Source organism: Macaca fascicularis, chromosome 8, assembly GCF_037993035.2.
Source record: "Macaca fascicularis isolate 582-1 chromosome 8, T2T-MFA8v1.1".
NCBI lineage: Eukaryota > Metazoa > Chordata > Mammalia > Primates > Cercopithecidae > Macaca > Macaca fascicularis.
The window spans coordinates 80,063,809-80,089,031 of NC_088382.1; the positions used below are offsets into that span (position 1 = coordinate 80,063,809).

General features: G+C 39.4%; 1 protein-coding gene across 50 annotated transcripts in view; it reads right to left on the minus strand.

Annotated features, from left to right (window-relative positions):
• Positions 1-25,223, minus strand: part of NCOA2 (nuclear receptor coactivator 2) — a 295,480-nt gene that overhangs the window by 44,933 nt on the left and 225,324 nt on the right. For all 50 annotated transcript variants that reach the window (XM_045398369.2, XM_073998949.1, XM_073998954.1 and 47 more), the window contains 7 exons: positions 20,338-20,441; positions 15,782-15,959; positions 12,149-12,337; positions 9,063-9,164; positions 8,313-8,456; positions 5,061-5,208; positions 1,531-2,800 (listed from right to left, as the gene is read on the minus strand). In XM_045398369.2, the coding sequence (XP_045254304.1) occupies positions 1,531-2,800; positions 5,061-5,208; positions 8,313-8,456; positions 9,063-9,164; positions 12,149-12,337; positions 15,782-15,959; positions 20,338-20,441 (2,135 nt within the window). The remainder of the gene's footprint in view (positions 1-1,530; positions 2,801-5,060; positions 5,209-8,312; positions 8,457-9,062; positions 9,165-12,148; positions 12,338-15,781; positions 15,960-20,337; positions 20,442-25,223) is intronic.

The following is a 25,223-nucleotide window of genomic DNA, read 5'->3' on the forward strand; positions in this document are numbered from 1 at the left end:
CTATTGCCTAGGCTGGAGTGCAGTGGTGCAATCATAGCTCACTGTAGCCTCCAACTCCTGGGCTCAAGCAGCCTCAGTCTCCTGAGTAGCTGAGACTACAGGTGCATGCCACCACACCTAGCTAATTTTTCATGTTTTCTAGAGATGGGGTTTCATCATGCTGCCCAGGCTAGTCTTGAACTCCTGTCCTCAAGCAGTCCTCCACCTTGGCCTCCCAAAGTGTTGGGATTAGAAGCATGAGCCACTTCACCCAGTCTGTTTTTGTTTTTTAATAAAGAAAAATAATAGCTTACTTTTTCTCTGTGATGTCATTATCTCCTTAGAGGATTATCAAGAATGATTTGGGGTGGAAGGTTGAGGAGATGTTGATCAAAGGATACAAATTTCAGTTAGTCAGGAAGAATAAGTTCAAGAGATCTACTGTACAACACTGTGGCTACAGTTAGTAATGATGTATTACATGCCTGAAAATCACTAATAGATTTTAAGTGTTTGTACTCCAAAAAGTGTGTGAAGTAATGTATTTGTTAATTAGCTTGAGCTAGCCACTCCAGGATACGTATTCCAAAACAACATGTTGCATACCATAAATATATACAATTCTAATTTGTCAAGTATAAATAAGAATTATTTTGAATATCACTTAAGGTATCTTGGATTTTTTTCAGGGAATTTATTTTTCAGACAAGAAGAGCACATAATGTAGCCTATTATTCTAGTTTTGAATTTACATAACATGGCTCAGATGTACTAATGTCAATTCAACCTTTCTCTCTCCTTTCTACTATCCCTTTCCCTCTTAAATATTTTTTATACCAGTGGTCTAAGAAATTCTTTTGCATTAATCAGAAGTTTAGTTAAGAATAAAGAGAAGTATAATGACCTTCATTGGGTTTCAAAACCAGTTAAACTCTGATCTTATAAAGAGAGAAAGGTAAATAAGAAATAATTCAATTAAGTCTGTTCTGACAAAGCCCAGTTTCAAGGAAGTGATTATCTCCAATTCAGGCAGCATCTATAACATAGGCTAGCAAACTACCACCAGCCTGTGGGCTAAATCCTGTTTTTGTATGACCTAAGAATGAATTTACATTTTTTAATGGTTGAAAAAACTTTTTAATATTTTGTGACACATGATAATTGCATGAAATTCAAATTTCAGTGTCTATAAGCAATGCTTTATCGGAGCAAAGTCATATTCAAGTTTGTTTACACAGCGTCTGTGGCTGCTTTTGCACTACAATGGTGGAGTTGAATGGTTTTGACAGAGACTATATGGCCTGCAAAGCCTAAAATACTCACCATTTGGTCCTTACAAAAAAAGGCCTGCCCACCCATGTTCTATAACAATTTCACTCTTTGCTAGGAGAGCAGTTGAAACACACAGCTTCAGTGAGAGTTTCATGGTAAGAAGAACAAAGGAGAAAGCTTATTTTTATCCAATCACCTGAGACTTCAAAATGCCCCTATGGAGAAAATCCTTGATGGATACAGATTAGTACACCTGCGAGAAGACATGATAAAACTTACCTGGTCACCAGGCTCAAAGCTCATCTCCTCCTTCTCAGTTTTCATTGCTATTAATTTTGTGTTACTGGCAGGATCTGTCTTACTGTCCAGACGCTCAAGTTTGGGGGTTATTTCTGGTAAACCAATATCTTTAGTATCATCTTTATCTAGCAAATAGCGAAGTAGTGCATTCTCTTTCTTCTTGGGGCTCACCGGTTCCTGTTTAATAGTCACTTCTGATCCAGGAGCTGTGCTGCTGGACTCCTGGCTCAGGTCTTTGCCTGTGGCTTCTGCTGTTAACTTGGCCAAGTCCACAGGGGAACTGCTGTCCTGCAACAGTCTGTGCAAAATTTTATGCTTCTCCTTGAGCGAGGTTCCATGTGTTGACCCAGAACCAGGCAAGCTACCTGTGGAGTCTTTGTTTGTGTCCGACAAAGAGCTGGCTAAGGGCGAGGGCTCCATCTGATCAGATTTGGTGGTCAGCAGCTGCAGGAGTTTGGTCTGCCCTTTGCTGTCATGCAGTCTGCTCTGCCCGTCGGCTCTCTCGCCGCTCACGGTCGGGGGCAGGTTGGGGTCATTTGTTTCCTTTTGCTCTCCAGGATGGCAGCTGCTCTCTGCTTGTCCAGTTGTACCTTCAGAGGGCTCCCCATAAAGTCCAAAACAGTCTTTTGAGTCCAAGCTTCCCATCTTGCTGAGTGGGGGAGGATTCATATTAACTGGGGAGTTTTGCAAATTGCCCATTTTTAGGTCTGGTGAAGCCAGCGATGACCCTAATGAGACCCCATGCCCCTCGCTGAGGGCCTGAAGTGCATTGAGGGAGCTGTTGGTATAACTATGGCTATTTCCTGTGCTGCTGCAAACTCCCACAGGGGAATGCAAGCTTCCTGCAGGGGAAAACTGACTGGGTGGGATTCGAGGGCTGCCAGCCACTCCAGGGCTCATGCGATGCCTTGGTGAAAGCATGGAGGTGGGCTGTCCTGGATTCATGCCAGGGCTGCTTTGTGAGGGGCTGTTCATTTTGAGTGCATAGTTACTACCCTGAGGAGTGGTTGCTTGCATGCCTGACACATGGTTCATTCCCCCAGAACCACCAAACCTGCCCATGGGCATGCCCATTTGTTCCTTTGGGCCATTTATGGGAAAATTTATATTGCTACTGAGGGTCATGTCCTGACCTGGGTTCCCACTGCACAGGGCCTGATGGGCAGGGCTGCTAGAGCTAATTGGATTCAATGGCTTCCCCATCGTTTGTCCAGTCAGATCCGGATTCATCACACACACATTCTGCTCTCTGTATAATGAGAAAAGAAAGAAATGTAAGATAAAAAGAAAAATAACTTAGCAAATTGTTATTAATTTTTAAAAATGAAATGGCCTCTTCGCTTTAAAAGAACAGGCTATATTTTAAGGATAGATAATACTTTGTTGAAATCATCTGCAATTATGGACAAGACTGAACACGTACAGTGTTGGACCAAGAGGAATGTTTTTCAGGCAACTCATTAAGATGTCTGGTTTTACAGAGGGGGTGTGTTTAAATTTGACTACTACTGTATTGAAATTGCATTTACTAGACAAGACATTAACAGGGTTCCAATTACATAATACATCTTTCTCATGAGTAGCTGAGAGCTTGTACTATCTTAAAGAAATGAGTAGAGCTGTCTTCGGTTTTTCTTCCAGAGATTATAATTCCTAACAATAGACACATCTGTAAGCCCAGAGCTCTGATATTTACTGCTTGGCTCAAGATAAACACACTTAGGGGAAAACAACTTGCCCCTAACTGTTAAGAGAAACTCTGCCAGTTCTAGAACTAATAGTTACTAAAACTGTTTAGAGTTAGATCACCTTGTTTAACAGATTTCCACTCACCTCCTCACCCCACATCCCTCCAAGTCAGAGCGAGACCTCAGAGCCAACAGCTTGGGAAGGGAAGTTCAGAGTGACTTTAGTTTGTGATCTCATTACTCTACTTCTGGATAACTCCATTCCATCTCCTTACTAATGACTAAAAGCAGCCTTTCTGAGCAAGATGATTTTGCAAGTTCTATGAACTTTAATTTACAGCCTTGGCAGTCACTTTTGAGTTACCAAATCTGTTCACAAATCCAAATAAAACAGGTTTCACAAATTGTCAAACATCAGCTTTTGGTTAGGTGGGTGAAATTCACCACATCTGTAATCACTTTCAAACTGTTTCAGCTTGAGGTTAGATTTATTAACAGTTGGCAGAGTTGCCTGATTTTTTTACTCCTAAATAGACAGTAAATTGAGAAATGTGATAAAATGGGTCAGCCAGAGCAATGTTATATATTTACTGATAGGACCTCATAAAGTTTTCCACGGCATAAGCATAAACATTTAGATAACTAATGAAATTTAATCATTTTCCTAAATATGTGCTCTAAGATAATAGGGTTTATGACATTTATTTAAAAATCAACATTCAATTTCTTTATCTTCACTTTTTTATGAAAATGTTTATTACCCTTCAATTTAAGGTCTAATGTTGAGAAGTTAATTTGAACCTGAGAACAAAAATTTAAAATATTATTTGTAAATATATACATAGAAAGTTCTAGATTTAGGCTGGGTGTGGTGGCCCACACCTGTAATCCCAGTGATTTGGGAGGCCAAGGTGGAAGGATCACTCAAGGCTGGAACACGCCTGTAATCACAGCTACTCAGGAGGCTGAGGCACAAGAATCGCCTGAACCCAAGAGGCAGAGGTTGCAGAGGCTGAGATCGCGCCAGTGCACTCCAGTCTGGGAGACAGAGCAAGACTCTGCCTCACAAAAAAAAAAAAAAAAAAAAAAAAAAGAAGTTCTACATTTAAACACACAGGAGCAGAAATCATACTACTGACATCAATATTCCTGCCCTGCATTTGTTGCTACTGGGAGTTGATCAATAAATTTCCCTTTTTCAATGTAATGGGAAATTATGTCTGAGCAAAGTTAGTGCTAGCCTTGTGTTCTTCCAGCTGGGTTTTACAATTCACTAGTGTTAAGGCTAAAATTCAAAGTAGAGTCCTACTTTGCCAGTACAGTTGTTCTTTGGTTACATGGGGGACTGGTTCTAGCCTCCACCCTGCCCCCACACCACAGATACTAAAATCCATGGATGCTCAAGTCCCTGATATAAAATGGCATAATTTTTGCATATAACCTACACACATCCTTCTAAATACTTTAAATCATTTCTAGAAATAATTTCTTATAATACCTAATACAATGTAAATACAGTTATAATACAAATAAAATAATACAGCATAATATTATATATATATATATTTTTCCCCCCCAAATATTTTCCATCTGTGGTTGGTTGAATCCTGGGATGCAGAACCCACAGATACAGAGGGCCAATTGTATTATGAATTGTCATTTAGCCAACAGCTAATAACAATTTAATTTTATATTTTACATTACTGGGATTGATGAGAAGAAATGTCTAACAAATCCTCAAAGCTCTAAAATGATTTGCTGCTTTTGTAATATCTCCTCTTAACTTGGAAATGAAAAATGACTTCTTAGAACTAGGATTACCTGTGAAGCATATGTAAAGATATTACAAGTTGAGGTTCATTAGTAGTCTGAGAACGGATGAGTTTGCTCTTCGTTTGTGCAGCAACAAGAGTGCCATCAGACAAGGAAAAACGATAGATTTGACTGAATGCCAATCCTTGTCTCAGTACTGCAGGCAAGCAAAGAAACAGAAGGCATGTTTAGAAAAAAAAAACTGAGAGGTCGGGGAGGACAAGACATAATAAGAGTAATCAACTTCATTAAGTTTCATAATAGTTTCCCACCAGCATGTTAAAGAGTTATAAGTAATCTTTATGAGATTAAAATGCAACGTTTTAAAAGCACATTTACTTTTCACTCAAAATACCAATAACCTCAATTATCTGTTTTTCTTATGAAAAGGAGTAAGAGCCTGGACCCTCAAACTGTGTTCTTAAAATCTTTATTATTATGGCAAAACAGTATAAACCATTTATCAGTTCAAACAAGCTTTACAATGATTTGCTTAAAATGGTAGAAAACAATACAATATATAAACAGGGTATCTCTTAGGTATACAATTTGACTTTAATTTCCTTGTAAAACTAATACAAATATTAAAATAAAATTTATGACATTAAATATGTTCTCTGAATATACATCTCGAAGTTACGTACTGTTCAATCCATCATCTCACACACTACTCTCCCCCAATCCTGTTTCTCACTGTGCAAGAAGTATTATTTTCATGGTTAGGACAACAGGAAGTAAAAGATAAACAATGAGAATAATCTATTCAGAGAAAAAAAGGCTAAACAAAACTGAAACAATAAAAGTGCAAATCTTAGCGACATTGGAATTGGTTTAACTTTTAGATAAGGTGTCAGGTGTTTCCATTTTCAAGACAATAACAAAATACAACACAAATCAACCAGGTTAAGACAATTTCTCTTAAAATAATTGAGATTTATCTTTTAAAGCTACTATGTTTTATAACTGTCTTATACCACCTATTAAAAAAGAACATTTCAATTCAGTTTTAAAAAAAGACATATAATTTTAGTTCCTCTTAAACCATTTTAACAAGGCTACTATGTTGCTACCACATAATCCTCAGCACACATTTTGTGGGCTGAATAGTTACCCCTAAAGCAACCATGCGTATTCACCATGCCACAAAACTGCCGAGAGAGAGAGAGAGAGAGAGAGAGAGAGAGAGAGAGAGAGAGAGAGAGAGAGAGGGAGGGAGGGAGGGAGGGAGGGAGGGAGGGAGGGAGGGAGGGAGGCTGACATATAATGTGGATTCTAATTTCTTGGTAAAATTTCACTCTAAGCAATTTGTCTAATGACTTCTCTCTGCAGTTTCAGTTAGATACTACATTTAGGTTTCACTTTCTGCCATCAATTGTTGCACAATGTTAGTCTGAAATGGCAGTACTGAAAATGAATTACTGAACATGGGAGTATCTTGCTTTGCATAATGTTTCTAAAAGATGACGTAAATGTAATTTTTTATAGTAAGACTTATATTTCCAATGGCTTATAATTTCAGAATTTTAACTGACCTTGGCTGTGATCCCTAAAGATTTTCATTTAAACTTGGTCTACATCCAACGACTCAGAAAAGTAGGTATGTGTAAGCACTCACCTGAACACATTTAGGAAGTGCCTCCATTTAAACAACGCTTTGCAGATTTCTGTTCAATGCAACTGATCATCCCTGATCTTACCTATTTCAAAAGTTTGAAATGTCTATATGGGGTTTCCTTCTAGTGGGTCCCCTCTGTTTAAATCTAGCGCAGTGTCTGGTGCATCTGTGTAAATCGTTTTGTAAGGAATCAGGTTGTCAAAGAATTAAACTCAGGACCCAAGGATGCCGAACATGTTTGCTTATGCCAGTTTCTTGGTTTTTGTTATTACTATTCTTTTTATTTTAAACCGGATGTAATGAAATGGTAGGTTAAATATTGATTTCTGTCAATGTAGCATCTTTATTTCCTTGTATTCTTTCCAACTTAAAGAAAAATGCTGGAAGACACAAGTTGTTGGATTATGCACTTATTTCTAAAAAATAGGATGAATAGGATGAAAAGAATACATAAGACAAGGAAAAAATAAGGGCATGGTAGAGACATGTCATTTATTATGATTTTTGCTTTTTTATAAGTGATCTAAAAAGCATAAAGTTTAAACATACCAACACTATTGGTAAAGTGCCAGATGCACATTAGGTAGATGATGACAAACTCAAACTCTATTTTCAATAACTAGTTACAAATTTTTTCTGCAAGGATGCAGACAACTGTTGAAGCTGAGTTACAAGCTGCACTGCACTGCACAAGTCCCTCCCATGCAGTATGGCCCAGCTGACAGTGCATGTGGAGCCCTGGCCAACCGCACTGCTGGGACGCAGAGAGAAGGACAGTCTTGCTCCCCAAATTAGCACATACTAAAGCAAAAGGGAGGTTTTTTTTTGGTTCATACCTCTTTAACAGAAAACAAAAATGCACTTGAGAAAAAGTGATTCTTTGGAAAGACCTTTGGAAGCAGCATGACAGTGACCAAAATGGGCTCAGACAGATGTCCTGCACTGATACTGAATGCTAGAGAGTCAGTCATTTCACCTGCCTCAACCTCCTTGTCCCCTTGTCCAGAGTGACAGATGTGACGTCCACGTCACAGGCTTGCTGTGAGGGCCAGTGAGAGGAGGCAAAAGGGACAATGCCACACAAAGACCAGGTACTCAATAAGGGCTGCTGTTATTACTGAAGTCTTGGGCTCAGTGCCAGCTGTCCTACTGCTTAAGTCAGTGAGCTGAGACAAGTTGTGTCAACTTTTGGGCCCTCTAGAAATACCTGGATAGTCTTTGCTGGTTACCACCTTGAAGAAGGGCTTGGGGTCCCCACCATTACCTCCACCAGGGATTCACTCACTCTCCAAAATTCCACTTATTCTTATATTCAGATTCTAACTGAATCGTTAATATTTCTCTTAATTAGATGGTACTTATAATTTTGTTATGCATCTAGAAGCTCCTGGATCAAAGAAAATGACCTCTTTCTTCCTCCTTTTGTCTGCGTCTGTGACACTATCATCTCCTGTTCTACTTTTGTCACTCTTCTGTCCAACAGGTTCTTCTGTTAAAATTTTCCTTCAGAAGGCAACATGTACGCCAGACGAGACAGCTCACGAGAACGGTCACCAGCTCTGTTCCCAAGGTGAACTCCAGGAATTACTGAGAGAAAGCTCCCACAGGAAGCAACAATTTAAGAAAAATCATTTAGAGATACCTACCTTCATGATGATGCCTCTTGGCATAGGACACAGATTCTCCTTCATGCTGCGCATGGAACTTCTGAATGCACCTTCTTACCAGGTCCTCCCAGCCTGGTTTCATGGCTGCTCTCATGGTGCTGGTATCCAGAGAAGTGATCTTGCCTATTAAGTAACAGCAGCCATTATACCTACATGCTGATCTATTCTTTATGGAAATAAATATATATATATATTTTTCTGAGACAAGAGTCTCACTCTATCGTCCAGGCTGGAGTGCAGTGGTGCAATCTCAGCTCACTGCAAACTCTACCTCCTGGGTTCAAACGACTCTTGTGCATCAGACGCCCAAGTAGCTGGGATTACAGGCGTGCACCACATTTGGCTAATTTTTGTATTTTTAATACAGATGTTTTGCCACATTGGCCAGGCTGGCTTTGAACTCCTGACCTCAAGTGATCCTCCTGCCTCAGCCTCCCAAAGTGTTGGGGTTACAGGCGGAAGCCACCACGCCCAGCCAGAAATAATTACATTTTAACAAGATCTAAATGTATTTATTTAAACTAGGTAACACAAGTACATGGACCAAAAGGGTATACAGTGACAGCCAGCATCTCTCTCTCTCTGGTCTTCCAACTCCTTGACATTTCTACTGCAGCAGCAATTGCTAGTACTAGCATCCTTACAGTCTTCTAAATACAGTCCTTGCATTCTCAAATATGTAAGTATTCTAAAATGATTCCTTTGGTCTTCTTTGGAAAGGAAATTTACCTTGGAGATCCTGGCGAGTAGTAAAACTTTCTGATGAGGGAAGAACTGGTCTTTCCTTCATGGGAACTCTTCTTGCCACACAAATCAAGCAGGACTGCAAATCTTAAATCACACATGTTTACATTTATCATATGGGGCTTTCCTAGTGATTCAAACAAACCCAAGTGTATTTATGACAGCACAGCCCATCATAAAAAAAAAGCAGTAAGGGAGAGAGTGACGAAACATTATGTACCTGAGCTTCTTACTGGTTTTATTCTCTCCATGAAAGTGGTAGGTGAGTAAGGGAGACAGAGGGTGGCTGTGTAAGGAGAACTGGGGAGCAGAAGATAAATTGCCTAGGCCCCACGATACATGTGATAGAAATACATTCACTACACAAAAGCCTGAAAAATCTGAAACACTCTCTCCAGCAGTAGAAAAAAAAACGAAATCCTTTCTTTTTAAATGGCTGATAGAAAACCAGGTTAATATATAATGAAGTACAAAAATGATGAAACTAAAATCTGATACTCTTGCTTTATCAAGGGTTTGCTTCTTGAGTTTTAGGGCTCAGGAAAACTAGGTACACCTTACGCCAAATTAAGTAAATACTACAATGGCAATATGCAATTTAAAGCAAAGAATATAAACTGGGTCTAGACACAGATTCAGAGAACGACTCCCACAATACCTAGAAAATGCAGCGTGCACCAGAACAGCTGTATTATAGTTCAGAATCTTGGCTGTGGACAGTTTCTCACACAGCCAGTTCTAATCACTTATTCCTCACCTTGCTTCAACTGTTTTATGCATCAGGGTTCACTTCTGGAGGAAAGGGAAAAGTTTTATTTATCTTTGTAACATGCAGAGCACACTGCACAGCCCTTTCAATTTAAAAAACACTGGACAAATGCTGTTGTTAAAAAACTTAAGTAATCCCTTCATGTCTCATGTCACTGATTTATGATTGTTTACCTCTAAATTTGAGAATTTCCTGAATTTGACAGAGTTTATTATCTATATTTGCTCCTGCTGCTACCCTATCTAAAACATCAGGCTGCCTCAATTTCTCCCTCCACAGGTATTCATGCTGTAAGGCAGAGGTCCTCTACAATCAGTACTTAACTACTCTAGGACCCCACACTGCCTCCTTGGACAGATTTTTCTTTCTCAACTTTTACAGAAATTTTAGTATATAGTTTGTAACTTGGCTGTTCCTGAATTGCTCTGTTGTAGTCTTTTAAAATTATTTCATGTATCATTTCTTCAACAAGACTGAAATATCCAGCAATCGTTGGTATCACAAAATTAAAATGCAATTATAGTCCTCAACAAAATAACAACTAAATTTTTGGGCACTGTGAGATAAACACCTTTCTAGCTACTGTATGAGTTACTAACTCAGTTAATCCTCTTAACAGCTCTATGACACACGTAGTAGCATCATTTCCATTTTACAGACAAGAAGATCAAAGCACAAAGTTTAAGTAATTTGTCCAATGTCACACAAACCTTTGGCAAAGCCAGGATTAGAATCTGAGCATGCCATGGCTCAGAAACCCTGTGCTTATGCTATACTGTGTTAACACATAGAACGTACTTTTAAATGTACAAAAAATGTTTATAAAGCACAAAGTAATAAATTAGCTCAGCTATTCCTTTTTATACTGCCTCGGGAATATTATCACAGATGGATAAATTAGCAGCACTTACTCTGTTGCATAAAACAGAATAAAATCATGTGACGTTCCTTACCTAGGCAAAATACTTAATTTTGAAATACTATATATTTATTATCTTTAACAGCTCTAATATTTCCTTCTCAATAAAATTTAAATTTTAAAATAAGCATTAAATAACTAGCATTCAACGCGAACCACAGTTCAGCATATTCATTTAAACCTTATTACATTCTGATACTGGTATTGGTGACTTCACTTGATAATAAACTGATACTCAGAAAGGCCAAGGATTCTGTCCAAAGTCCTAGCCAGAGCTGGGAGCAGCTGAATTAGGAGTTGGCCTGTCTATATAGCCCAGGATGTTTTCAGCCACAAGTGGTCCTCAGCTCTTTCCCTTCTGCTGCCCACGCACAATGCACTCTTCAACACTGCCTTGTATTAGAGTGACACTCAGCTGTGTGGACAGTTTGCCTGGTGGGCTCAGGAGGTGGACACTACATCAGCATATCTTTATGGCGAACAGCCTAATAAACTTATAGTCTAAAACCCACTCCATTCGCCGCTCCTGTCTCTATCCTCTCTTTAGTACCAGTCTATTATATCACATTCTGGGCCCAGCATCCATGGATAGGCTACATGGATTCCATCAACCCCTTGAAAGTAAAACGCTGTTTTTACTGTGTGCATTTTTCTTTTTTGAGATGGAGTCTTACTCTGTCACCCAGGCTGGAGTGCAATGGCGCGATCTTGGCTCACTGCAACCTCCACCTCTCAGGTTTAAGCGATTCTCCTGCCTCAGCCTCCTGAGTAGCTGGGACTACAGGCACATGCCAGCCACCAGGCTACTTTTTGTACTTTTAGTAGAGACGAGGTTTCACCATGTTGGCCAGGATGGTCTCGATCTCCTGACCTCGTGATCCACCTGCCTCAGTCTCCCAAAGTGCTGGGATTACAGGCGTTGAGTCACCGTGCCAGGACAACTGTGCATTTTTCTAGGGCTGTGGCATACAGCTTGCACTAGATGTTCAAAGAGCCTAGGATCCCCCAAAAGTGTGATCACTAATACAGTCACACTAGTACAGCAGCCACTAGCCACATGTGGCTATTCAAATGCAAATTTAATAAAATAAAAAATTCAGCCCCCTAGTTGCACTACTGACATTTCAAGTGCTCACCAGCCACATGTGGCTAGTGGCTGCCACACTAGACGCTAAAGATATGTCACTTCCACCATCGCAGGTAATTCTGTTGGACAGTGCTGTTCTGGAGACTTAAACATTTCCATCACAAAATAGTAAAATTGAAAAGAACAAAGATATTGCCTCCTCACTTTCCTTCAGGTGACCACTAATTAAAGTGTGAAGGAAGTAGCACAGGAATAAATACACAGACATATAAAACACCCTAGGGGTTCTGTCCCACCTTCTCCTTCTTCTTTGATGGACTTTGGTTGAGAGACAGCGAAGCACTGCATAGTTTCATATTTCTGATGAGCTTCCTGGTTATCATGACCCTCCTCTTCTGAATCAGGTAAAGGTTTTACCAGCATCCGACAATTGAAGGTATGGCTGTTCCGCCTCGGAGGTTCGCCAGACCAAGATCCCCCATTCACTGAGCAAGGCAAAAGCAACCCAGTTTTACAGAGAAACAAACATCAGATTCATTGCCTCTGAATTATTAAAATGATGTAGGAAAAATATGATTATTTCATCTTTATGTAATACTTTTATACTTTTCTAAATACTTTCATAATCTAGAGGAGGAAAAATCTTTTAACATTTTTACGACTTGGGAATATCCTGGGATTTTCTGTTTTTTTCCCCACATTTTAAAAAATTTTATTATACTTCAAATTCTGGGATGCATGTGGAATCTTGGGATTTTCAAAACATCTTCTACACCACTTCTTTACCCTGACTCCTTCCTTTCAAGTCCAGTCCTGGATTGTTACTAGAATACTATAGTTTTCTACTTTTGCATCTTCCTAACTGATTTCTTGGAAATTTAGTTCAATCTACTTGCATTCCAATTTTAGATAAGTTACCCCTGCTCAAAACTCTGTGAGTGGCACCAAATGTAGTGCACATTAAATTCTTTCAGAGGATTTAGAATTGATGTAGTCTGGAGGATGAAGTCCATTAACACAGACTCTCACTAACCAGCTCCACTGCATCCATCTAACGGGATCTTCCACACCCCTGCACAAGCCTACCCATGCTCCACTATACCAGGGCCGCATGGATGTCCTTGCTCCTGCTGTCACTCTATCTAACACATCAGGTTGCCTCAGTTTCTCTCTCCACAGGTACTCATGCTCTAAGGCTGAGGTCCTCTACAATCAATACTTTACTATCTACTCCCCCATACTGCCTCCTCGGGCAGATTTTTCTTTTCTCAAATTTTACAGAAATTTTAGTATATAGTTTATAACTTTGTTTTTCCTGAGTTGTTCAGTTGTAGTCTTTTTAAATTGTTTCACGTATATTTCTTCAATAAGACTGAAAAATCCTTGAAAATACAGTGCTAATGTCATTTCTTTTCAAGTTAACTACTTCAGACATCTGAGTATTAAAACTAAAAAAAGTATATATTTACTTTAAGAAAGAGACAATGAAAGAGAGGAAAGACATCAATTATTTTTGAAATGCATTAGAGATAACAATGAAAGAAATAAAACAATGACCGATTTTGAGAATTAAAGGGTGTTTATGGATTTTACCAGGTTAACTTCTTCATTTGACACATAAAAAATCTGATGCCCAAAGACATGTTCAACTACTAGAAAAGTTGGAATCAGAACCAATCCTAATTCTTATTTTGGTGTTCTTTTCTATATTATTCCTTATGCTTTATCTAAAAATACTGGGGACAGAAGGACAATAGAACAGGGGATCAAAAAAAGGGTGAGTCATAAGAAAACTAATGTATTTTCCAGTAACCAGCTAGAGAAAATGGAGAAGGACATGTAGGTGTTATAGCGAACCCAATGGCCCATGAATGGCCCAGTGAACCCAAAGAACCCATGGCCACTGGGCTGTAGAATGAGAAAGGAAACAAACTCTAGAAAGGAAAAAGTTAGCTGTAAGAAATTATCTTAAAATTACAGAAAAACCCATAACTAGCTTTGTATATCTTTGCAGACATTTGGAAAGTTCATTTCAGCATCAGCATTTTATTTTATTATTATTATTTTTTTGAAACAGAGTCTCTGTCACCAAGGCTGGAGTGCAGTGGTGTGATCTTGGCTCACTGCAATCTCCACCTCCTGGGCTCAAGGGATTCTCGTGCCTCAGCCTCTGGAGAAGCTGGGATTACAGGCACGAGCCACAACGCCCGGCTAATGTTTTGCATTTTTAGTGGAGGCAGGGTTTTGGCATGTTGGCCAGGCTGGTCTTGAACTCCTGACCTCAAGTGATCCACCAGCCTCGGCCTCCCAAAGTGCTGGGATTACAGGGGTGAGCCACTGAGCCCAGCCATTATCAGCATTTAAAAAAGCTTATTTACAAAATAAAGACTACACAGAGTAATCAACTGAAGAGAAAAAGAGTTCCTATTAAGTCAGATTAATAAGTTGAAAGTTAAAAGGATACAATATAAAGTAAGGCAAAAAGCTCTTTAGACAAGTGAATTAATAATAGTGAATTAATAAGTAGAGGTCTTTTAAGGAAGTCATAAAACTACTGAAGAGATCTGAAAATATTAGTTACTTGAAATAAGAAATCCCATTTTAATTTACTAGAGAATATAATAAAGGAATCCTACACAAGTATTCACACATTTTGCATTACTGTTGTAGTCACTTTGAACAAAGAATTATCACATAAAGGAAAAGCTAGCCCAAATGAAATTTGAAAAGGACCTTTTCCTACTTCTTATAACAGGAAGAACAGCTAGTATAAACAATCTTAAGAACAGAAATACTTGCCAACTCAGGATTTGACCTTATTCTTCATTTCTTTCAATCCGTGAAGATGTTCTTAGCATCATCAGTTTGAGAATATTAAAAAAAGAATCACTTAGTGAGTGGGAACCGCAGTACTCTAGAGCGGCAGCTAAGGTGGGCCCACGCTGTGAATCACCCACTGCACAGTGTGTCCTTAATCATCACGTATACTCGGACGACACCTCCAAAATAAGATGAAGTCAGGAAATTCGAGACAGGGAGAGTGGGCTAAGGGAGCAGCATCTGGTGATCACACCTACAGGGCCCACCGGAGAGTCTGCGAGACAGAAGAGCCCATTCAGGGCTTGGGCTGTAGCATCTGAACCTCTCCACATCTGCCACTTGTTCCTTAACATTTTATTTCTAGAATGTGTATACACCTATAATACGCTTCATGTGCAGGACTCAAAATACACTGAATCTCAAACTTCTCATGACCTTTGACTTTTCAGATGGTCATGGAGAAAATGGACAAAACAAAGTTGGCTAGAATGGAACAGGGTGAGGCAATGTGTCACCTTAAAAAACAATCTCTACATTATAGCACAAAGGATAGACGCTCGAGGGGATGGATACGCCATCTCCATGATGTGATTATTTCACACTGCATGTCTGTATCAAAACACCTCATGTACCCCATAAATACATACACCTACTATGTACCCACAAAAATAAAAAATAATTAAAAAACCACAACAATCTTAATGAAAATAGTTGCCATATAAGTACTTTCCATCTGAATCATTTTCATGAATCTGAATCAATTTCTGTTCATTTATCATGAGATAATTACTGCCAAGCAAAATAATAATCATCATCATCATCACTTCTTGGCCTTCTGGCTAAGAAGCAATGATTTTCGTGTACTTTAAATATAGGATCAAAAATGATCACTCATTTGAGATCAGTATCTGAAGATGCCCCCTTTTCCATGACTTTTAAGCTTAAACACACAAGCATCTGTAAAAAACTACCCAGTCACTCTCATCCCCATCTGATATAATATAGTTTTATTTGATCCACTTCAACCAAGACAATGTGCATGTGTATGAGGCGGGGGCAAGTGGAGGTGAGGGGAGGTAGGGAGGGAGATCCAGCAGACAGTCATTTACCTATAGACTTTGGCAGCAGGTTTTTGACAAATTCCGTGTGGTCCCCAACATGCAAGATGCTATATACACTTTTGTTCATCAGCTCTTCTTGGTTATACCTTAGATACTGTGTCACATTCTCTGACACAAACACAACGTTGCCTTCCAGGTTCACTACAAAGAAGAACCCATCAAGGGCCTAGGGGACAAAGTACAAACTGTTAGGATGCAACATAACATCACAGCAATTGTTAAGAAGGGAATGATCCCTTTAAGGGAAACACAATTCACACATGGATAGAAAAGAGATCTTTCTCAGCTCTCTCCCAGTTTTCAGGAACAATTAACACATTTTCTCTTGGTGAAACAGAAATTATTCCATCTTACTAAGTAGGAGAGAGCCTAGATTAGGGTTTCTTGTCACAAACTAAATGACCAACACTAACTCCATTAATTTATCAGGAGATAATTACTGTGAAGTAAAAGTGTACAGGCATTCATCTGTATTTTCAAAATGAGATTGACATACTCCACCAGGCCAAGAACAACTTTTATGTCACCAACCTAATGCATGGTAATTTTTATCTACAGTTTTTCATGTTATACAATGAGAGAAAGGAGTCATTAACATTTTTTTCCCCAGTTTAAGGATAATTACCAGGAAAACTTTCCCAAATTTTACCACCTAGCTGTCACGGATTATATGAAAAACATCACAGATAATTTCAGACCTTTAAAGAAACATCAATCCTTTATTACTTGGTATATATGGGAAAGGGTCTCCGAAGTGTCTCTGATGTGGCAAACTCACCTTCATGGGGACCTCAGCATTGCCCTGCCCTTAGAAGGGCACTAATTATGCCAAATTATTCTATGTTACTTGTTCTCCAGATTAAGAAGCAGGTTCCTAAATTACCTAAATAACAGTAGCAAGCTTCCGGTAATGAGTTCACAGCTTCACTTTCTGTTGTCATCCCAATGGAGGTGAGGGAAGGAGATAAAAAATCTAGGATCATTTCAGGAAGTTGAGATAATAATAGTGGATGTGGACATGTTCACTGTGCCTTACACGTACCTCCTGGAAGGAATGTTTTATCTTTGCCTATTTATAGAGGAGGAAACTGAGGCTCAAAGAGGTTAACGTCTCAGAACTAGTCAGTGGTAGCAGAGCTTGAATGTGAATCCAGGAGGATCTGATTCCAAAGCTCATGCTTTGATGACCATTCAGTACAGTCCTCTACTCTAATATTCATTCACCCCTAATCCATTTCCCATCATGTTCACCTTGGTGATGGAAATGTAGGGGGTTTAGTGAGTTTCTCCTGGTTACATTACCGCATTTTTCTTTTTTTGATCCTTGCTTATCAAAGCTCTGTTTTTATGGGTCAGGTGAGTGATAAGGACTGAAAGCTTTACATTGATTCATCATACCTGGGACCACGGCCATGGGGTCTAGTCAGTTTAGGCTGCTCAGTTTCTTTATCATACATGTTTATTACAATTTTCTCTTTTTTGGAGATAAGGTCTTGCTCTGCGCCCAGCCTGGTGTGCAGTGGCACGATCACAGCTCACTGCAGCCTTGAACTCCTGGGCTCAAGCTATCCTCCCACCTCAGCCTCCTGAGTAGCTAGGACCACAGGTATGCACCACCACACCCAGATATTTTTTATTTTTTGAGACAGGGTCTCACTCTGTTGCCTAGGCTGGGGTGCAGTGGCATGATCACGGCTCACTGCAGCCTTCACCTCCTGGGCCCAAGGGATCCTCCCACCTCAGCCTACCAAGTAGCTGGAACCACAGGCATGTACCATCACACTTGACTAATTTTTTTATTTTTGTAATGATGGAGTCTCCCCATGTTGCCCAAGTTGGTCTTGAACTCCTGGGTCCAAGTGAATCTCCTTGTCTCAGCCTCATAAAGGGGTGAAATTACAGGCATGAGTCAGTGCACCAGGCTTTTTAAATTTTCTGTAGAGAAAGGAACTCACTGTGTTGCCCAGGCTGGTGTCAAACTCTCGGCCTCAAGTGATCCTCCCACCACTCTGTAATCCCAAAGTGCTGGGATTATAGGCATGAGCCACTATACCCAGCATGTTTATTACTATTTTTAAGATGAATGTCCTATGTATATATACACATACAACAATGAATTTGGTGGATGGGGCCTAAAGTGTTTACTTTTTCCCTAGTTTGTTTTATCCTTAAGTTACTATTAAACAGGCTCCTATTTTATGAGCTATCTTTGAATATATTTCATCTTTAATTCTATTTTAATCACAAAACTAAGTGCTCTCTCAAATTAGAACTGACCATAAGGCACTAAAGAAAGGTTCACCCATTTGGTTTTTAAGTTTTTCTTAACACATTCTATCAGGTTTTCTCAATGGTATGAACCACATGCAGGACAAAGCAAGACTATGTGTAAATAAACAGCCTTTCATAATACATGGTACTAACCTTGAGAACTGTGTGCAAGTGTGTGCACTCAGGAGGTTAGGTGATAAGTTATATGCCCAGTGTCCCTTTTCAGCTCACTGATTTGGATATACCCTTTGATAGGGATTTTCATAATCATATTACCTATGGTTCATTTTTAAAAGTACATGTTGCTTCCTACTGCTTATACCACAGTAAAAAGACTGATTTGAGGCATAATAAAACTGGAAGATGAAATTGTTTCATCTCATAAAGCGGTGTTTTTTTTAAGGCTCACTATGATATGCTCTGATGAAAAAAGCTGACATTTGGTTGTGCTGCCTAGCAACCACTATGCTATGATGTAAGCATGAGTGTGCATCTATGCCTAGGAACAGCTCCATGAGAACATGTTCTCTCTGTTCAAGTGATTGCACATAAACAGGGATAAAAATTTAAATTCAAACCGTAAGTCACCAGATTTAAGAATAACCTCTCTAACACATTTAACACTCAAGTCCTGCTACACAGGTTCTTGATCAATGTACTAAATTCTCAGAAGACTATTTTGAACGACAAAAATGTTGGTTTGATTTTATGACATCAGGTCTACTGAAATCTAGCAGTCTGATTTCTACAATTGATGAACTCAAAGGGCTTGAGTCCCAGCTCCGGTTACTCCCAGCATTTCTATTTAGAAGTCTCAAAAGTCTTCCCAGGAGTTTCCACTCTAATATTCCCCCTACCCCAAGATACGATGAATAAACACAGGTATAGGGAAATTTCCCAACTGTAATAATTTAGTTAACATAATTTTCAAATCAGTTTTTAATTTATAATTCAAACATTTTTCCAAAGGAAATTATCCACTTTCTTGAACTCTAAATGGTCCACCTAGTTACAGTTTTCATAATCTGCTTCTAAGAACCCAGAGAGAAGTAGCACTCTCTGGCCTTCCATTGCCTTGTTGACTATAGAAAATTGGGTTAAGTGTGTTTTTGCTTTTCTCCTGGAAGGTGAGGCTGAATGTTTTCAAGCCAGTGATTCAAGAGGAGATAAGCAAGGGCCAACACTGGGACATTTAAAGCCTTTTGGCCAGCAGGTTCAGCCCCAGGAAATGAAGTTTGTCATTTCTAAATACAAAGTCTGGGTCAGACGATCTTGAAGTCTTTATTGTGTGCCCCCTTCTGCCTTGCCCCCAATTTTATGGTAGATTTTCACAGAATTAGATTTTCTTAAAAATCCCTTTAAACATCAACTGAAAAAAAGAGATAAGGGGGACTATTGGTTATCTTTGTTTTAAAAATCAGAATTGTTGGCTGCTGCAGCAAGCTAGCTGATTCTACACTGGCAGTGCTGCAAAGCTTCTGGCCATGCAGTCTTTTCAACCTCATCATATCATCAGCCGAGCAAATTATCCTGAGAACTGACATAATTTATGTCTCAGGGTTCCTCTGTTTCTTGTTATAAATTCACTGACATTTTTTTTTCTCATCTTACCATAACCTACATCTTGAATTTTAATTTTGGAAAAGGTACAGCAAAGCACTTGGCTTTTAGTACTAGTTAATAAAATAGAAAAACTGTACTTTACAAATTCTAGACATTAGCTGATCATAAAGCTTCCTTAATAAAGAACAGGTAGTGAAGACCAACCTTATGCTTCTCTTCAAAGTTCCTTTTGCCTATTATTTCACTTTTCTTCCTTATGAGATAAATAAGCTAGTTTGAAACAGCATAAGTAGGAAGCATAAAGCTCCTCCTTGGTCCTCATATTTTAACCTGTACGTATAGGCATTTGTACATGGCATACACAAAATTTAAGAATTTTAAGAACATTTCAAGCTAAAATACAACACAGAATTTAGTAGGACTTGTGAATAGTTTCCCAAATAAATGCTCAACTGGCAATTACAACTTGTCAATGTCTACTGTAATCTAGTTTATCTAATTCTATGCTAATTTCAAACACACATTTACTGGCAGCAGGAGCCAAAATATACGTAGAGACACAGAGCCATATCAGCAAGCTCAAGAGGTACATAGTACTAGTACTAGTACTAGTGTGGATTCTCCTTAAATTATATTCACCTGAAATTAAATGTAATAATGTGAAGATCAACAAGATTTTAGAATACAGTACTAAAATGAAGATGTGCTACCTCAAGCATCATAGGCCCCAGCGCATCCTTGTCGATGACACCCTGCCCTGTAGAGGATACATCTGACTTCTGCACTTCATCTATGTTGGCAGCTGCTGCTTTCTCTGCAATAAACATAAGTGTGAATTAAATGGCAGTGCTATATCAAGGACAGAGTGACACAGAAATGTTTTTATTGTGATGATTTTTAAAAATCTCTAGTGGGATCAGATGCAGCTACAAAAGAGTTAGAGTACATCCCTGTTGCCCCTAAATGGGAGACACCGCTAGAAGCAGAAGCCAGAACATTAACTTTTCACCTCTAGAACCTGTGGCTCGGATCCCCTTTCAGGCTGCTCAGAAAATGAGTTTTGAGGTTTCCTGACAGTCCCCGACAGGCATTTTTTTTCTAGATTATGAAACTGCTATATTCTATGGCACAATTAGCTTCTACTCAGGAGATTCCCCAAACTAGGATAAAGGAAGGTCTGTTGTTCAGAATTCAGTAGCATAATCAGAGATAGATTTGCACACATTTGAAGAAGTAACAAGGAGTCATAAACTGCTATGGCTGTCCCCATGGGACACTCTGCAATGTCTGCCTGGACTCTTTTACTGTTCCACTTCTGCTTACATTCCCATTTAAAGTGGCCAGGAAGATTTGGTCCCAGTGCTTCTCCATCTAAGAGGTTAGAAGCACTCTACCAGGGACTTGGGGAATTTCAATGGCTGCCCTTTGATCTAGCAAAGAGGCACGTAGTGTGTGCTCCTGGATGGAAACGTGCAAGGCAAATTTCAGGCTCATGAACACAGGAAGGCCCCAGAAGACATTCCATCATAGAATGAGAACGTTTTGTGAAAAAGCTCACAGAAGAAAAAGATGCACACTTATCAACGTATGTGTAGTTATTTCAAGAACACCAAAAAAAGTTTAAAGCATAACATATACATATCAACAACTTGCTAGAAAACAATACAAAACGTGACAATTATTTGTACCTGAATAAATTATATCCTTGTTTATACTGCATGTTATCATTGTAATTAAATGTAGAAATAGAAAACTGTAAATCAATTTAGCACTCAGAATTAACCTGCTTTCAGAACCTTAATAATTTTTTTGTCAAAAATATTTTATGCAATATGTTGAAAATCTATAAAGCCTAATTTATGGCTGAGAACCTAGAAAACAAATAGGAATTATGTGGGTCCTCCCAATCTTGCCATTCCCACGACAAAGCTTCCACAGAGCATGTTATCAATGGAAGGGGAAGATGACCTGTGCAGTTCAAGCTCAAACTCAGCCACTGAGAGGTATGACTCCAAGCAAGCTGCTTAAACTTACCTGTCTTCTGTATATCAGGGACCAAGCTAAAGTAAATGGGATGATACGTGAAACACTCTTTTTTTTTTTTCAGACGGAGTCTCGCTCTGTCGCCCAGGCTGGAGTGCTGTGGCCAGATCTCAGCTCACTGCAAGCTCCGCCTCCCGGGTTTACGCCATTCTCCTGCCTCAGCCTCCCGAGTAGCTGGGACTACAGACGCCCGCCACCTCGCCCGGCTAGTTTTTTGTATTTTTTAGTAGAGACGGGGTTTCTCCGTGTTAGCCAGGATGGTCAGGATCTCCTGACCTCGTGATCCGCCCGTCTTGGCCTCCCAAAGTGCTGGGATTACAGGCTTGAGCCACCGCGCCCGGCTGAAACACTCTTTAAAAATACAAAGAAGTTTTCAAATGTATCATAATACTAGCATATCTATATTGATTAGTTCTTCCTTGAGTTCCATACGTAGTAATTTCTTTGCAGAGCTTATCATAAGCAGACTGTATCTGCTTTATCAACTCTCTAATATATTCCTGATTCACCTCCTTAGATCGAAAAAATTGTGACTGCCTATAAATAGAGATATGACTTGTCTGGTAGCCTTCATAACTCAATATTGGCGGATCTGTCAGTCCTTGCTTCGTTTCTGGCTTTGCTGCCTTTCCAAGCTCCTCACTGCGGGGTGCTGTACATTTGTTCTGTCTGCAGGCTTCATCTCATCCCAATTCCTCAGTCAGTCCCTTCTGAGGCGGGAAATACCTCAGGGTCTCCAGCCACAGGATTTGTTCAGCCAGTTATTGCATGTGACTGCCCCCATCCCCTTTTCCTGGAATCTTTTTCATTGCCAAATAGACTCACAGTAAAATAAATGTGCACTGGGGCATACTTTTTAGGGCATACTTTTTAATTTTGTTGGCGGTTCGCTCTGTAAGGATGTTGATTTCTTTACAAGATCTCACTTTTCTACCCACCATTTCAGGAATAGGATTTGCACTGCTACCTGCTGCTTCATCTAATTTTCAAGGCCCATCTTGCTATGGGAGCTATGCTGGATTTTCCTTGAGCACCACCATCCACACCACACTCTGTGGGGTCTTCTTGGATGTGGACAGGATGTGTAACTCTCTTAACAGTCCTTGTTGTAGAGGCCCCAATGTGCCTCAGACCTAAGGATCCCTATGTTTCATGAATACTAAATCTCAAGGCCCATATAAAATATGTCATAATTTGTGTGGTCCTACTGCATTTATTTCTTGTCTTCAGTGTTGCGGCAGTCCACGTACAGGAGCAATGTGCTGACATACCACAGACTGAGTGATCCGCAGCCTTTCCTTCACCTAACTATTCACAGGGGTCACATTATCCCATCAGGGGTCACATTCTCCCATCTTTCAGTAGCAGCAGTGATTCTCAAAATGCAATGGTAAACATGAGAAGACAACCGCCCTGGAGGGGGGTCTATCAGAATATGCAGTGGGAACACACAGCCAGCTTGAAAGGTCTGCTTCGCTGAGATTCTGATACATCTTCCTAGGAGGATATCCCCATTCTCCTGCCTCCTACAGTGTGAAACACACAGTGCACAAAAGAGTAGGCTACCCCACTTGAAGGTAAGCTTTTTGAACTGTGTCTGGATCCTCAATAGCACCATCCCGATTTTGGACCAGGTTTTCACTGCATCTGTGGGGGCTGACTGAGAGGCTAGACCCACCACCAGCACTTCCTCCCAGAAGCATGGGAGCAAGTGGGATCGAGGTGTGTGGAAAAAGAAAGTAATTTTCCCCTTTTGCCTCACTGGGCTTCCAGGGTAGAGGAGGAGGATAGAATGGGCGGACAGGGTCAAGTAATATGGGAAAGGGTTTCCTAAAAATTGGTCTTAAATAACAACCTTATCTTGCTATAGTCAAGAAGTTTCAAGGCATCTCATATTCTCTCAGGATCCCAAGTCCTATTATTCCACTGTTTTATTATTTTTAAGAATGAATTTAGTTTAGGTTAATGTTGGGGGAGAGAGGGAGAGGAAACAACAGCTGCCAATCACAAAGGCAACCTTGCGCCTATCGCTGATCACTAGAAAACATCAGGCTATTTGGCATATGAGATTCTGATAGCACAATAGTAATGAATTATTGTTTTCTATGGTATCGATACTAATGCTGCATTTTTGGGCAAAATAAATACAAAATAATGATGTTTGTGATAGTAACCAAATTCTAGGCCTTTTAAAGACAATAAGTATGCCTTGTGAGATGTTTATGGTATCAGGGTATGATTATCTTTCTGAGGATCTAAATTCAGCCATCAACATTCTGTGTGATACAAAAACCTTACACTTAGATAACTCAATCAGGCAGGTTCCTCAACACTGGTAAGTCTTCGTGCCTGGGTATTCTAAATTCTAGCAACATGCTCAGGCAAAGAATTTTAGACTTTTGTCAAAGGTTATGTAGAATCAGGATCAAATCTGTACAGAATTTTATTTTTAGGAATTTATAGATCAGATATAATTTGGGGCAAGGGCCTATGATTTAAATTGGGAGATGATTTAGATCTCACAAAACATGTGTTTGAGGAACAACTGGAGGAAAGCCTGGATAAAAATAATTATTACCCTGAAACATTATTTATAAATGCGAAACATGCTGTTTTATTCTTTAAAATATTCAACTGATAAATATTTAAGAGGAAGAAAGCAGCAACTAACAGCGGTAATGGAGAATGAGTGGCCTATGTGAGCCCACATGAGGGAATAGAATAGTGACACTGGGATGGGCAGAGTAGCCTATGTCTGTGTGTCTGGTCTGTGGCCCGCACTGTCTATGCAGGGGAAGCAAAGTGAAAAATCCTCGTCCGCTGAGGGCTCACCCTCTATCTAGGAGGGCAAAACTATTACAACCCAACCAAATGAAGACAACATAGGGCTAAACGGCAAGCCCTCCGTTCAAAAAAGGGATGGAAATGGCTGGATATAGCTGAAAGTATTTCACATATGTTGTAACCGAATTGGATTCTGCAGGATATGCAAGTGGACAGCAAGAAAACAGGTGGGGACGGATGTGTGGCTGGCATCGGGCCACTACAAAATTTCAGCCTGGCTTGAAAGCCCATGGTAAGGAACACTGGTGAAACGTTGATCTAAGCTGGAACTCTAGCAATCTCAGACAGAAAATAAAACAACAAAGGTGTTCACAAGATCAGCCTAAATGTATATTAGCGGAAATTGTGATTTGAAAGAAAATTCCAAATGAGTCTATAGCTTACTTGCAAGAAATGTTTTAAAAAGTGTTGCAATATTTACACAAATGCTATTTACGTATATTAAGAGAATGGGAAATTTTTATTCCTCATAAAGTAAGGAAATAAAAGAAAAAAGGGTAAAGAATTCAGAGCTTCTTACTCTTATCCTTGCAAGAATGAAACATCTATTTTCTAGCTAATTTGTCATCTGTTCTTTAATTCTGTATTGAATTTGTGCTTTGACCATTTCTCAATATTAAAAAGAAAAAATCAATAATATGAAGTGATAGAAAACACTCAGAAATATGGCTTTACCAATGTAATTGGAATCTAAATTAAACTGGTCCTA